The 15,156-nt window shown below is 37.5% G+C and overlaps 1 protein-coding gene across 1 annotated transcript in view; it reads left to right on the plus strand.

The window, feature by feature from the left end:
• exoc2 (exocyst complex component 2) overlaps window positions 1-15,156 on the plus strand; it is a 50,762-nt gene that overhangs the window by 13,398 nt on the left and 22,208 nt on the right. The window contains exons 4-10 of the mRNA XM_005802300.2: window positions 260-383; window positions 3,063-3,176; window positions 4,778-4,902; window positions 11,268-11,348; window positions 12,785-12,930; window positions 14,690-14,771; window positions 14,879-14,981. Coding sequence (XP_005802357.1) covers window positions 260-383; window positions 3,063-3,176; window positions 4,778-4,902; window positions 11,268-11,348; window positions 12,785-12,930; window positions 14,690-14,771; window positions 14,879-14,981 — 775 coding nt within the window. The remainder of the gene's footprint in view (window positions 1-259; window positions 384-3,062; window positions 3,177-4,777; window positions 4,903-11,267; window positions 11,349-12,784; window positions 12,931-14,689; window positions 14,772-14,878; window positions 14,982-15,156) is intronic.

Raw genomic sequence — 15,156 nt, forward strand, 5'->3', positions numbered from 1 at the left:
TTTTTATGCTAATTTTTTAAGCTATGTTTAATTAATATAATTCTTGCATTTGGTCTTTTATTGGGCAGTTTCAGTTGCACAAATCGTATAAAAATGCTGTATCTTATTAGGTATCAAAATATAAAAAAAACATAATGAATACATGAACCCACGGTTGATTTATTTACTGTTTGCATGCTTGTAAAATAAATGAGAGCAAGTGTGTTTATGTGTGAGCCCATCTGGGACGTGTTGTGACTGCGTCCCGCCTGTCCTGCAGGTATCCTGGAACAGTCCGCCGTGTGGGTGGACGAGGTGAACTACGACATGAGGACAAATCGCAACAAAGGAATATCCCCCTTCTCTCTGCGTCCCAGCAATCCACTGGGCATTGAGATGGACAAGTACGGATCGAAAACATACAAAAATGCACACATGCCATCTCACTGCCATAAACACAAGGGCTCTCAAGTCACTGAGTCATGGGTTACATCTCTAAACAGACCCAAACTCTCCCCATATGCTGGCATTTGAAATATTATACCAGCATGGGAGAGGCTGAACTGCTCCGCGCAGGGAGTGGAAACAAAATAATTGTGTATAAAGTAGAGAGGAGGACGATAAAGAGGCATTTGGAAAGGACTCTGGGAGAAAATGTCACAGCGCCTCGCAGAGCAGTCAGTGCGCTGATGGCTCCCACGCGTCGGCCAGGGTGGGCAGAGCTTGTAACTTATAGTTTGTCTTGTCAAGTTCTGACATTTCTGGCTCAGTATTTGTTTGACTTAGAGGGTCTGGGGGCAAGTGACCGCTCGTGGCCAGAGACAAGACCCCCATAAACAGGCTGCTCCATTGACTGGCTCCCAGAGATGCATTAAACATTCACCGCAGCGCCTCTCCGTGTTTGCCTTTTAGTCAGATTAAAGCTATCTCTGGTTGAGATGTAACATGAAGGCATTCAAAAAGAGTCCGATAGGTTGTTTACATTTTTCTGCAGTGATCTCACTTTTAAAGTTTGCTGCTGTAAGTATTTAGCAGCTTTAAAAAAGACAGGTCACTTGTAACTTCCACTTTTGAGGTGTTGCTTACAAATGCTGTGATCTCTGATAGAAACACTTAATGCACAAAATTTAAACCTGCTTCTGAATTAAGGGTTGAAGCCAAAATATTTATTTAAGATTTAATCACACCCTAAGCTACATTTATATTTTAAATGTTTTTTACCTTATTGCTTTTTTAAAAATCTTTTATTTGTATCAGAAGCAGAATTACAGATCATCTCTTCTTTACATGAAAACATTGTGTATACTCCACATAACAATGGTAAAAAAGAAAGATTAGGGATATTAACAAAAATAAAGCAGAAATAAATTAAAATCTATTTTGACCTTTTAAGAACAGGTGTAAAATTTTTGCTAATCACAGAAATAAAAGTGAATAAACCAAATCACCATAATAAATACAAATATTTAAAATTAAGATGAAGCCAAACTAAACAATAAGACTAAAGATAAATTTACTGTAAGGTAAGAATAGGAATGCATTTGAATTATGCATCTTAATCACTTTAATTACTAAAGTACCGAATGAAAAACACATGCTTTAAGCCTTCTTTTCTCTAATTTTCTTAAGAAAGCTGTCTTAACAGGCAAGGACTGTCAATTTTTGCTTAATAATCTTATATTTTAAATACATCATATTACTTAAAAATACAAAAATACATAAAATCTAAAAGCTCCCACATTTTTCATTTTGTTAAAATGAATCAACTAACAACATATTCTTCTATATGCTCAGTTTTTTAAGAATATCACAGAGGTCAGGGAGAAATGCTTTGATGTGTGCATTTTCTGTTGGATTCAAAACAACCCCAATTGAAAAAAATCTGCGCTGAGGTTTACTTTTATGCTCAGTGTTTGTTATATTTTAACTGTTGAGTCAAAACAGTTTACACAAATATGTTTCTGTGTGGTATAGTTTCCTAGAGAAAGAATCAAAATCAGCAGGTCAGACTTCAGAGAAAATCCGAAATCTGATGAGTGCATTGCTAAAATCTTCATTATGTCAAACCAAACTTTCCAGAAAGCTAATCTCATTTCAGAAATGTAAAATCTTCTTGCTACATCAGAATTCTAAAGATAGAAACACCATTGCATTTGTCCAATTGAAATGTATTATGGATGCTGTTTGTCTGTGTGCCTGTGTATGAAGTCCAGCTGTGAGATTTTAAAACACCATAAAATGTTGATTGATGAGGAACATTGTATGAGGAAAAGCCAGCTCATCTGTTCTGCTTTGCTTTTATTCCTTAAAATAGCTTCAATCTGAGTTTGCTTGATGCAAGACATTTTTGTCATAAACATGTACAATTAAACAAATATTCTCTTGGTATCAGTTCCATTGTTTAGGAGTAAAAGAATAAAGAATAAATGCGGCAACATTTCTGATCATTTAAAATTTTACAGACATTTATTATTTTTTGTGAGACTAAGTGCTTCAGAAAGATAAAAATCCAATCTACAGTAAATATTTTCACTTAGAAATGTAAATGAGCTGAAAATCAACTGGAAAAATGAAATATATGTTGAGGTGGGAGAAGAGCAGGAACCCTTGCACTCCCATTAACGGGAGGAACCTCTGGTTTTGTATGTATTTGTACGCAAACATCACCATGGTGGTAGATGGTTTTCCTTTTCTTCACATAATTACATAACTCTAATGTGAGACGTTTCCTTCTTTATATGCGTGTGTGTTGACGCGTGCGTGTGTGTGTGTAACTGCAGGGTGGGTGGTGATGCTGGGGATGTTGGTTTGTGTAGCCCACAGGTCATTAGTAGAGATCAAGCTTCCCTAATGAGTACTGGGTCCTCCAGGGGCATCCAGGCGTCACACACTGCACTTCCCACGCCAGGCTCTCCAGGGCCTGTGCTTCCTGGCTACACGTTGCCCCCTGCTGGAAAATAAAGTCACATTAAAAAGATACAGCTTTACAACTAGCATACTTGTAATTCAGTTCTCCTCAACAATACTCAGCTGTTCATATAGTTTTATCTTGCATTTATATGCCTTAATGTTTTTTCTTGTAGGGGCAAAGTCCCACAGAAAGACCTGGAGCAGATATTTCCTGGAATGAGTGGAGACTTCACCAGTGAGAACTTCTCTGCCTCCTGGTACCTTATAGAGAACCACGCAGGCTCCGGGTAGGTCTATTGTTGTTTCTGTTTAAGCATCCATCTCGTATAGCGGAAAGACGGTCTCCTCTTATTGGTCATGCACTTGAGGTGTGAGTTTTTCACTGAGACAGAAGTCAAATCTGGATTTTTGCATCCACTGGTTACAACTATGACGTCTTTTTTTTAATACTTTTTTTCACCACATAGTGCAAGTAGTCAAAAAATGCATTTTCTCAATTTTTTTAGATTCAAGTGACAAATGCCACAAGTAACAAAAATACAGAGTATTTAGAGGAGGAAGCGTAATAATTTCTCAGAATCTGGTAGTGTTGCATTTTAACTCTGGGATTTTGCTAATATGTTTTTCGATACACAGGTTTGGATGTAATTACAGCAAAAGCATTAAATTAGTGCAATATGCACCCGTGTTATTTATATTAAGTAATAAATTATAATTTTACTAAGATCTGACCAAACTCGTGATTCCACAGATGTTCAAAAGAAAGATCATTCTGAAACTATTTTGTTGATTTAGCTATATAAAACACAAATGCGTCTCACAGTTTCCTTCCTCATTTCATATATATTTTCAATTTTAGTTGTTTAATGGATGACTTTATCCGCTTTCAATGGAAGCCATTTCTAATTACAGATTTTGCACAGACTTTCCAAAACTAGTTAAATTAAATGATCTACTCATAGTTATGTGACTCCAGTTTCTACTTTCTACTCAGTTATTTAGTTTTTTATGGTTCCTAATCTGTCATATTTCATAATGGTCAACACGTCCAAATGGAAATCAGAAACCCAATTAATGGAAACTAGATGTTGTATAAAATCGTCAGAGAATGATGTACAGTTAAAAGAGATGGTGCTTGGGAGAAAAGCATTTTCATTATTGCTTATCTTGATAATCCATTAACTATATGGCTTTAAATTTTATTAAGTCTCTCTTTTTTATTACAATGTACCGTTCACTTTTTTTTTTAGAAGTTTCTGGCATTTTGCAGTTAAAATAATAATAAAGGATTATTTAAAAAGGAAGAAACAATTCAATATACTGTTGGAAATTATTTCTACATTCACTTACTGACTGGTAAAGAAAATATGCCAGGAATTTCAGCTGAAGAAAACAAAAACATAGTTACATTGTTTTTTTTGTGTTTTTTTTTTTTTTTTTTTTTTTTTTTTTTTACCAATTCCCTTTGAGTTTCTCCCCACATTGTCATCTGGTTCTTCAGAGATCAGAGCGGCGTGTAGACGAGGTAGCCTGTTGACCCTACAGGCTGTTGGGGCAGAGGAGAGTTATTTTGGACACTCCTGGCTTCCTCTCCCCTGCTTAGCCTTCCAGTAACCCAGACCCCAAGGATCCAGCATGACCAGGGGCCTCTGTTTGGACCTCACTGGTGACTGTTTCTTCCTGCAGAGGAAACCTCACTCAGGACACTGACACACAGACACACGTACTCGCACACGTAAAATCTCAAACTATGCGTCCCGAAATAGTGTGTAAGAAATGCAAACAGGCATGAATAAGAAACAAATTCAAGTCATTGTTTGGCTTTTTTGTTTATATCTCGCAATAAACTGATAATTATTAGTTGTTTTTGTTGATTTTTTTGTTGCAGATTTGAGCAGCTGAAGATTGCAGCCAATAACCTGAAGAAGCAAGCAACTAAGAAAAACGAGGGAAGCCTGGCCTACGTGAAAGGAGGCCTCAGCACATTCTTTGAGGCTCAGGACGCTCTGGCAGGTAAAAAAAGAAATGATCCCAAACATGCACAAACCTTTACTCCCTCACTTCATATTTGGCCTCAGAAATAAGGTCCTAATTTGGGGGTAAATGTACAAGTTGGGCCGTTTTAATCCCTCCCCCTACCCACCACCACATGTTTTTTAGCAGCGGTTGATTAAAGAGGCTCATTTGGACGCTGTGTGAAAACCCTCCTCTCTGTGTTAGAGTTCCAGCAGCCAACCACAACACAGTTAAATCACCTCCATCAAAATGAGATCAGCTCTCACCTGTCAGCCTCACTCGGCTCTGAGAAGTAGTTAGAAAAGCACAAACACGCCTTTCACACTCGCTGACCCTCAGATGCCAAAAAGATTTCAAGGTGGCAGTCGGACCGCTGTCGCTCTGCCAGGTACCTCGAATCAATTGTTCACTTCATCATTCATGCTTTTGTCTGTTTACGCTCTGCTCCCGCCGCAGCCACTCAGTTACTTCCCCTTACTATTTATATGTACACTTTTCTGCCTCCATCTTTATTATTATTGCTTTCCGTATGTTTGTGCTCCGGTTGGAGGAGAGGCAATGTTTTCATTGTTAGTGACTGAATCTAAATAAACGGAGCAGCCCTACACAATGCGAGCCAGAGTATTAGGACTGATAGAGCTGATAACGGAGCCAATATGACCAATGGGAACAATGCAGAGTCATTCTCACGTTCAGACTGAGCGTGGCTACTGTGTGCCCACTGCCCCAATGGGAAGTGTACAGTCTGGAGGGGTTGCAGGAAGCAGCGCACCATGTGTGCACTACATTGACCTGTGGGCCAAATGGACATACACTCATGGTTAGTAGAACGTATACCCTCTTTCAGCTCTAAGGTTTTATGTATGAGGACATAATAAAAATGATCTGATGTTTGCCAGGTTCTAAAATGATTTAAAGTGAGGTGTAGAAAAGCACAGAACAGATTCCATATTGTCATTTGTTAGTCATTTAATATAAGGCTGAAATGGAAAAGCTGTGGATGGAAAAACAAAATACATCCAACAGCTCAGCTTGTAGAATCACCTTCAGCACCTGTAGCTGTCGGTAGTCATTTCTTGTATGACTTTATCATTTTCCCACATCATTGTGGGGTAATTCCACCGACCTCTTCTTTACAACCTTGTCTCCCTGCTTCCATGGCCCAATTTGGATCAAGCTACAGTTGTCCAAACCGGACAGGTTGACCTGCCTCACATTTGACTTTGAAATAATTTAATTTCCAGACAACTTCATAGATGACTGCAAAATGAGCTGAAATCATCAGCATTTGCTGATGACATGGTGGTGTATGGCTTGGTTTTAATTTTATACAGTATGACCAACCATCAGTTTATTACATTTATAGTTGCACAGATGTTTTCCTTCGGCCCTTCTAAACAAACTGTCTTTGTTCTATCTTTTTCTATTTATGCTTTTATTAACTGTAAAATTTACATTGCTAACTGATATTTTTAAAGATTGGCATGAAGCTTATGGAATTTTTACATTTTTTGCAGACTATTGCATGGTCTGACATTGGGGAGAAGTTGCTGAAACATTCAATCATAAAGGCTGGTGGCCCTCTTAGATGTTTTTCATTATGAATAATCTCAATCTCACTCAGTTTATATAATGGTTTATAACCCTTCTCACACTGATAGGCAGCAACAGTACCATTCAGACCAAATATCACCAGCAGCAACCACAAATCACTTATTCAAGTCCTCTAACTAGAAAATCAGGGCTGCTGCTTTCACTTTTCAATCTTCTCTAAACTCTAAGAGTGCATTTTGTTTTTCCCACTGCTGTAAGGATTTTTAAAATGTATTTACTTAAAAGATGTGTACAAAAATGTAACAATATAGAACATAATAGTCAATCCGTGTGATAGGTGAATGTAGCATAATATAGTTTAACCTCATTTAGGAGTTCCTCAAATTTGAGGAACTTTTTGTCATTTTTACCTATAAGGTAAGAATGAGATGGTTGATGGATAATTTTAGGGTTTAGTGATTTTTTTTTCTAATTTCCAATAAAACTTAGAAACTAAAAACAGAAACTATTTTTGAGTTAAACATTCTTTTATTTTAAATTCAGCCCTCTTACCTTTTTCAGGTGTGTTAATATAAACACTATATAAGCTGCATCAGGAGAAAGAGTATGACTACTTATAAATGTGTTAATTATTCTGAACAACTCTGAAGGAATTATCTTTAGATTCTCAGCGCTTGTATGCTTTGTCACTATTGAAACTTATTTTGTATTTGTGTTGCCAGTTGCAAGAAACATGCCTTGAAACTGATCATTTTGGCATGTCTACTTGTGTGAATACGTAAAACATTTAAAACATGTTTTTCTCTCTCTCTAAGCATTTTGCATCAATCAGGTCATAAAAAGGTTTTCACATTATTCTGTTTTTGAACTTTTTCTGCATCCTAACTAAACTTGCTTTCACTTTTTATGTGTTTATTTATTCATCAGCAGCTCCCAACTACAGCAGGACAGAGTAAAGAAGCATTATCTTGACAGCAGTACAGCATCAAACACTGTAGCTCTAAAATCCCTTTCCTAAACTACTATATTACATCCATGTGTCAAAGGGTTTTATTCTTTTCCCCTCATAAAGATAAACATTGTCTCATATTTGAACCAGCAGCGTGACTTGAAGGTTAATTTTCAAACCTCTAGACCCCATGTCTTCTTGCTGTGACTCATTACTGCCCCGCGGCATCCTTTTCAGGCCAGGGTTCGGTTCTGTGTCTTGAAAAATGAGGCAGCCACACAGAATGGGTAGTTGGGTCAGGGATATATTCTTTACACGGAGTACGGTTGGCCAAACCAACTCACAGAGCACGCAGCCTGTGAGCTAGCCAGTTGGACTCGGCCCCTGCAGTGAAGTGCTGCAGGGCTACTAAGCACAGCTGTCTGAGCGACTGTGAATCCCTTCTTTGTGTCTCTGAGGAGCTTGGCACGTCCTTGTTGTTCTGAGCCAGACCAGATGAAGCTTACCTGAGAGGCAGCTTTTGGGATTTTTAGAAATTCTTGCACTTCAGAATGTGCTGCGTTTTAAGTTGCTGCTGTGTCTACAGACGCTCTCAGTCACCATGTGACATTCTCGTCTCCCCTCTTGTTTACTTTCAGCTCGTACGCTTAGATGTTCATCAAGTTTTATTGATGAGTTTAATTGAAGTCTGGGGTTATTTTTAATGCAGCATGCAAGGTGGAAAGAAGGGCGAGAAGCCAAACCTGTGTAAAGAAAAGAGTTCAGAGCAACAGCGACACTCTGAGGTTTTCTTCTTCTGAACTTTTTTTTTTAGTTCTCATTTAAGGGCTTTAAGCTGTTTTTCTCTTTAGTTCACTATAGATATTTCTAACAATTAAAATAGTCATTTATTATAAAATCTGACTTTTGTATTTCAGAAACAAAAAGATCTGCAAAATGCCTTGCTGTTTTGGGATAGTTTGCAAGTAATTTGTCCTACGTAGTTTGTATTTATGTGTATGGAGGATATAAGACATGGAAAACTTTGCATATTTTGAAACCAACATCATATTTTCATAATGTGTTGAAAATATAAACTGAAATGTCTCATTAAATTAATATATAATGCTGTTTACTAGTACGTGGATAAACTATGTTTTGCTGACATGTTAGAGAAGATATCCTTGATGAACGCTCCTTCACTTTTATATAATTTATGTGGCAGCATTTTGGTGATCTAGCCAGTATGACCTTAGCATTTTTACATAGTACATTGATAAATAGCACTTAATAGCAGCATGTTTTCCAATATATTAATATTTATTGATGCTATCATAGACCTACTAGTGGAAAAAGGTAGTCTAAATACCAATCCAAACAAGGCTGTTAGTTTCGGGGTCTGCAGACCTCATTAGGTTTTTTGCTATCACAATAAATAACAATTTGTATCCTGTTAGAGAAGCATCACGATAATGATAAACAATACAATAATAATCTATCCCAAGTTGTGAGTTGAAAAAAGAAATGGTGACCAGATACAAACTATTTGTAAACACTTTTAGAAACCATTACTGCTGCCTGGTAACAATTTAATGCTATATAACTTTTATTTTATAGAGTCAGGACTGCATTTGATCATCTCTAGTTTAAAATCTAAAGTTTGTTCAAACCTCAACTGGATAGTTTTATACTGAATTCTCTCTAACAGAATTGTATTATGTGAAAACAGAATAAATGGTGATACACCAGTCAGCTGACCTGTGATCAAAATCTGGCAATTTCCTTTGATTAGCTTTGACTGGTGATCATCCAGTCCGATAGTGAAAAATCGGTTTTGTTTTTTGCAATTCAATAATTAAATAAAAACTAAGAATAATTTTCTAATCTTGTAATTCCTTTTTTTTTGATTGACTCTAAAATTCTATGTTTATCAAGAAATCGGCAGTATTATTTTCTTTAAAAAATAAATGAATTATAAACAGCAGGTAATTCTCTCACTTCTTTAGGAGGTTTCATCTCAAACAAAACGGGAAATCAGTATCAGAGAGCAAAAGCTCGATTATTGCATTGCTAATTCTATAAAACTATGTTGATTATTTGCAAAATCTTTCCTCTATTTATGAAAACCAAAATCTGGGTAATGGAGTGTGTTTTAGATTTTTTTACAAAAAAAATTTTAAAAAGAGTTTAAGGGCTATGGAGGAGATAATTTAGGCCTAAATGTGTCTCAGATAATGCACATATAATTTTCAATCAATTTCATCTTTTACTCTGTTAATGTTCTTATATTAATGTGATCAATATTTTCACTTAAAGGGAAATGTCTCAGGGTTTTGTGGAGCATTTTATCCCTGCACACTGTTTGATCGCGGATCCTGAGAGACGAGCTGGGCTGATTCTTCTGAGACATTCTCTCTCTGGCTGATTGAATGAGTGACAGGCTGCGAGGGAGGGGCGGGTTATTTCTGCTAAAATGTTGAAATTTGAGGTTTTTCATTGTTGTGTGAAAAGGAAGTCTCCCAGTGATGCAGGAAACGGAACAGCTACCGTGGTCCAAAAATGAAAGATTCCCAGGGCCTGTTCGCTGCGTCCCCAGCCCCAGCAGGAGTCAAAACATCTCCAGCTTTAGAAACCAGGGACACTGTATTTTTATTTTTATTCTTTTTTTTTCTTTTTTCCCCCTCCCTGAATGGTTCCAGGAAGCGGAGTAGGAGCTGCGGCTCTTCCTCAGGACCTGCCTTCGTGTGTTCTCCGGATCTTGACCTGATGTTTAGCTTAACTGTAACGTCATCAGGCCTCTCGGTGGGAGAGGACAGGCAGCTGGCACTGGGGCAAAGGGCAGTCTGGAGACATGAAGCAGACCTGCAGTGTGTGTGTCATCCTTTGTTTTTGGCCCTATCAATCCTGCATACACACACCGTCTCTGCTTATTTCCATCCTAACCTGCGTTCAGTCACATTTACTGCTGGCTTGTAGTGACGTCCTTACTGATTATGCACAGTGTGTTTGAACAGTGTGTCTCAGTAATGCTTCTGTCTGTCTGATTCGAGCTTATTTATTTATGGGAAGCTTCCCTTTCTCCTTCATTTTTAAAATCAGCTAAAAGCTATTTGGTGTAAATGTTTATTTGTCGTCTTCATTTTTAGATAGAGTTCTTCTTCACGGTGGTGTCGCTGCACAAGTATGCAAGAGATTGTCTTTTAAAGCCTCCCCACCTCTTCGCCACTCTGTCAATAAACTCACCCTCAGCTCTCAGCACCCAGCTGCCCACTACTGAACACCATTTATTTATTCACTGGGGTAGCCCCACCACTCTCTCCCTCCTTTTTCCCCCTTTTTAGTTTTTTTTTCTCTTTCATTCCGCCTTTTTCAAACTCTCTTTCTGGTATGAAGCTCTTCATGCTAAGTGATGGCTACAAGCCATCGGAGGGTTCCTGCCCCCCTTTCACTCTCCTCTGTGCCGCAGTCACTTTTGGCATAAAAGCGTGTTATTTTTTCAAACAAATGAGACGTTTTACATTCATATTTACCCTCTCTTGGTCAAAGGGCTTTAATGTCCCAAAACCACCAAACTGTGCTGTTAATGGCTGTAGTTGGGCGACTTGATCCAGGCCAGTGCGAGGTCACGTCCTGGCAGTGTGGGAACAGTCACTGGTGGGTTCAATAGCAGCATCTGTGAGTGGAGAACCAGTGAGGTTATCTCACATCTACCACTGAGGCAGAGCCTGTTTGTTGTTTTACCTTCAGTTCCTGAAGCTAAAAATGTCCATATCTTTGGTGATGTGTTCCACTGCAGTTAAGAAAACAGAAATAATTTTCATATGTCTGTTGTAATTATGTTTATAATTTTCAATCATTAAAATTATTAATACTCTTACAGCGATCCACCAGAGACTGGAATCAGATGGAACAGAGAAAGTTGAGGGATCGATGACCCAGCGACTGGAAAACATCCTAAATCGTAAGTTTGATTTTAAATTTTGTGGAACGAAACTGATGATTGTTTAAAAATTTACACCAGGTACATGGTCTAGATGGTCCAAAGACCATTATTTATTTTTTAAAGTTTTTCTCCAGGTACACATACACATTTTGTTCATTTTTAACCTACTCAGTTGCACATATTTTTTATAGTTATACTTTATTTATGTAGACATTTTGGCCCTTATTGTTCAGTAAATATATTCTTTTCTGTTTTCAAATTGATGTTTTAAATTTTGCTTATTAATTTTATACATATTCTTAGCCATTTGTATCTATATTCGTCTATTTTCATTTAAATGTAAGTATTAGAGCACCACTTAAAAAGGAATTTCTGTTATAGGTAAAGTGACTGGGAGAGAGATCAGCAATAATTTAAAAATATAAATATAAAAAATATAAAATCAGTACATACACGCACAAAAGAGATCTTTTAAAGTTACCTTTTGGAACTGACAATGCTTACGTTCTGAATAGAATAGTTATATTTATCTATTCTATTCAGAATCCTTATACAAAATAAAAGTATTTAATAGGAAAATATAACATTATTCTAGTCTATAGTAGAATAGATTTATTCATCTATTTGACTATAGAACAGATTAGATCAGACAAAGGGAACAAAAACGGACTGACTGTGCCAGAAAATTGGAGTGATAAGTGAAAACTGTAACCTGGACATGTGTGTGTTCTTTCAGTGCCCTGTTGATCTTCCCCACTTTAATAAGCTGATCCCTCATCAAACCCTGTGTCCCACCCTTGTAGGTCATACATGATAATGAGGCCACTCTAATGTGAGGTCAATAAGCTGGCCCTTTTCTCTAAGTGAAGAGTAAATAAATCTCTTAGCCGGACATATCTTTCATCCCTCCGAACCCGGACGTAAAGGCCCATGGCACGGCAGAAATAGAGCTTCGTTCATCCCCCCTCCAAAACCTTGAGCATCAAACACACAGCACCAGTCAGCCAATCACAAATCAGCCTAGTTAAATATCAGTTCCTTAATAAGTGAGACTGGTGAGTGAAAAATGTTAGATATTAGTCTTTACTCAGCCTTTTGCTGTTTTTCCTTCAGGGATTTTGTTGTGGGTGGGGATTTTGTTTTGAATAGAAGAACTTTGTTTTTTTTCTATCTGACGGCCCAGCTGAGGCCACCCACGAAGCCCCTTAGTTCTGCTCAAGTCCCACCAAGTACGCTAAGAGATAGTTGTCACTTTCTTTTGAGCAATGTAGTTCTTGCTCCTATTCCTCTTTTTTTCTGTCTAATAACATCCCGAGCAAGAGGAAAACCAGAGACCGGGAATATGAGGGAAATGTGGTGTTTAACATTTATTTATACAGTATCCCAGTTTCTCATTTTCTCCCACCTCCTTCACTCTCGCTCATAGCTTTTTCTCACCCCGTCTTTTTTCGCAGGAGCGAGTGATACTGCAGATACTCTCTTCCAGGAGGTCCTCGGACGGAAAGACAAGGCTGACTCCACACGCAATGCACTCAACGTGCTGCAACGGTTCAAGTTTCTCTTCAACCTGCCACTCAACATAGAACGTAACATTCAGAAGGTACTTTACACGAGAAATCCCAGAATGTAAACAGAAAGTACCAAATGCAAAATTAAACCCATCTGATCATTGCTTAAACACCAGCGTGTTGATGCTGTCTCCCCTCAGCAAACCTGATATAGAATATATGAAAACTTTATCCTACTTTCTCTCTTGAGAACAGAGATTAGAGGTTATTAAAATGAATGCTTAAAAAAAAAGAAATCGTTAAAATATATTTCATTGCTTTCCAGGATATTGCCTTGTGCATCCTTAGAAAAAAGCCTCCAATATTGGTGCTCGTTTCATCTAACATTTTGCACTAAGTGTCTTCACTGGGAGTGGTGATCCCATTTCTTAAAGATCTTTCATTCAGATGAGAAACCTGCTTGTTGTTACATCTGCAATTACTAAACAAGGCATAAAAGCCATCAAAGATATGCAAGAACAACTCTTAGCAAAGCCGTCAAGGATGTTTTAAAAAACACTGGGTTCCTGGTACATCACAGAGGTTCCCAGGAAGGTCTGAACATGTAAAATACTTCCGTAGCATAACTGTGGTGGATTAATGGAAAGATTGCAGAGGATCGGAGTCTGGTGTGGAGCATGAGTGAGTAACACCATTGAGGCCCTGTGCATACCGACATGGCCTGGTTGCCAAGAATTTGAACCAGGGATTAACTACAGTGATTTCATTCAAGATTCTGGAATATTTATCAGCCCAGCGAAATACAAGTTTGCACTGTAAAAATGATTTCTATGTGCCAAATCCATGTTTGTGTTGATAAACAATGTAAAGTTTCATTGAGTTTTTTTTTGTCCATCGGTAGTAAAGTTGACAGGTAAACGGAAACACATCATACTAAACATAGACAATTATTTTTAGATAATAATGATAAAATAAAAACTGAATCACAGGTACTCACTTCGATGAAGGAGATTACCATGTATAGTAACTGTTATTGTGACGACTGTTTTGCCAAACAAGGAAGTGACATTTTTAAATGTTATATTTTCCTCAACAAAGGTTGAATTGTCCCCTACTTATTAGTTTTGCCCTGTTAAGGAAGTTAAAATGTGGTCATATGTTTTTTGGCAGATGTTTTGCTCTTGATTCGAAAGAACACAAGGCCTTCAAAAAATATTGTGCATTTTCTTTAACATTGGGATTGAAATTTATCATTTTTCCATTGTGACAACTCACCTTTAGCATGACACTAGATCATCTTTTTAGTAGATTCTGTAATTTTGCAGGACCTTTTATGAGAACAAAATCTACATAAAGCAGTTAAGGGGGAAGGTGAGATAGCCGGCTAACTATTAAATGCCTTGGGAGCTCATTTATCCGTCTGTAATAATTTTAATACCTAACAGATAACATGCCAAAATGTATGCATTTATTTTTGTGCTGCATTTAAGCTTTTTGTATTTAGTGTTTCCAAAGTCTGTCATAGAGAAATAGAAGCTTCCTCACCTGTTCATTTTTATTTGCCACTTTTGTTTGAAGATTGATCCTAAAAGTTTAAAGATTTCCTGGCTTTATTTTAATCCACATTTAGCATAAAACACTCGCCAATAAGACACAGGTTTCAACTCTTTTTCATACAGTTTCAACTCCGTATGTCCTCAGTTTGTCTTGTGTATTTGTTTTGAGGTCCAGCCTGGGTGACTTCAACCAAAGGGTGGAGCTATAGATAGTTTAGCACAGTGGGTGTTGTGATTGATGAGTTATTTGGATCAAAATGCTGCATTATTAACAGATTTTTTTTTTCTCTCCCAGGGAGATTACGATGTGGTGATCAATGACTACGAGAAAGCCAAATCTCTTTTTGGGAATACTGAAGTTGCAGTTTTCAAAAAAGGTGTTTTCTACATTTTTTCTGCACTTTCTGAGAGGTTTTTCCCCAACAAATAAATGCCACAAAGTAATTTGATGATGTTAAAAAGCTGTTTCCATTTTGTGCTGCAGTTTATGCTGAGGTTGAGACCAGAGTCGAAGCACTGAGAAATCTTCTGTTGGAAAAACTGCTGGAGACGCCGTCAACTCTTCACGACCAAAAAAGATACATCAGGTCTCCTTTCAGTTGTCTAATCCTCGCTGACTGTTCTTCATCATCTGTCTGTCTCTGTGTGTCTGAAACCTTTGATTTCTTTTACACAAAGGCTTTGCCCTTGTGCTTTGAACAGTCATTATTTTGCGTTCAACCTCAAAATATCCAATACAAAGTCATGATAAATCTTTTATAT

Source organism: Xiphophorus maculatus, chromosome 9 (assembly GCF_002775205.1).
Source record: "Xiphophorus maculatus strain JP 163 A chromosome 9, X_maculatus-5.0-male, whole genome shotgun sequence".
NCBI classification, from domain to species: domain Eukaryota; kingdom Metazoa; phylum Chordata; class Actinopteri; order Cyprinodontiformes; family Poeciliidae; genus Xiphophorus; species Xiphophorus maculatus.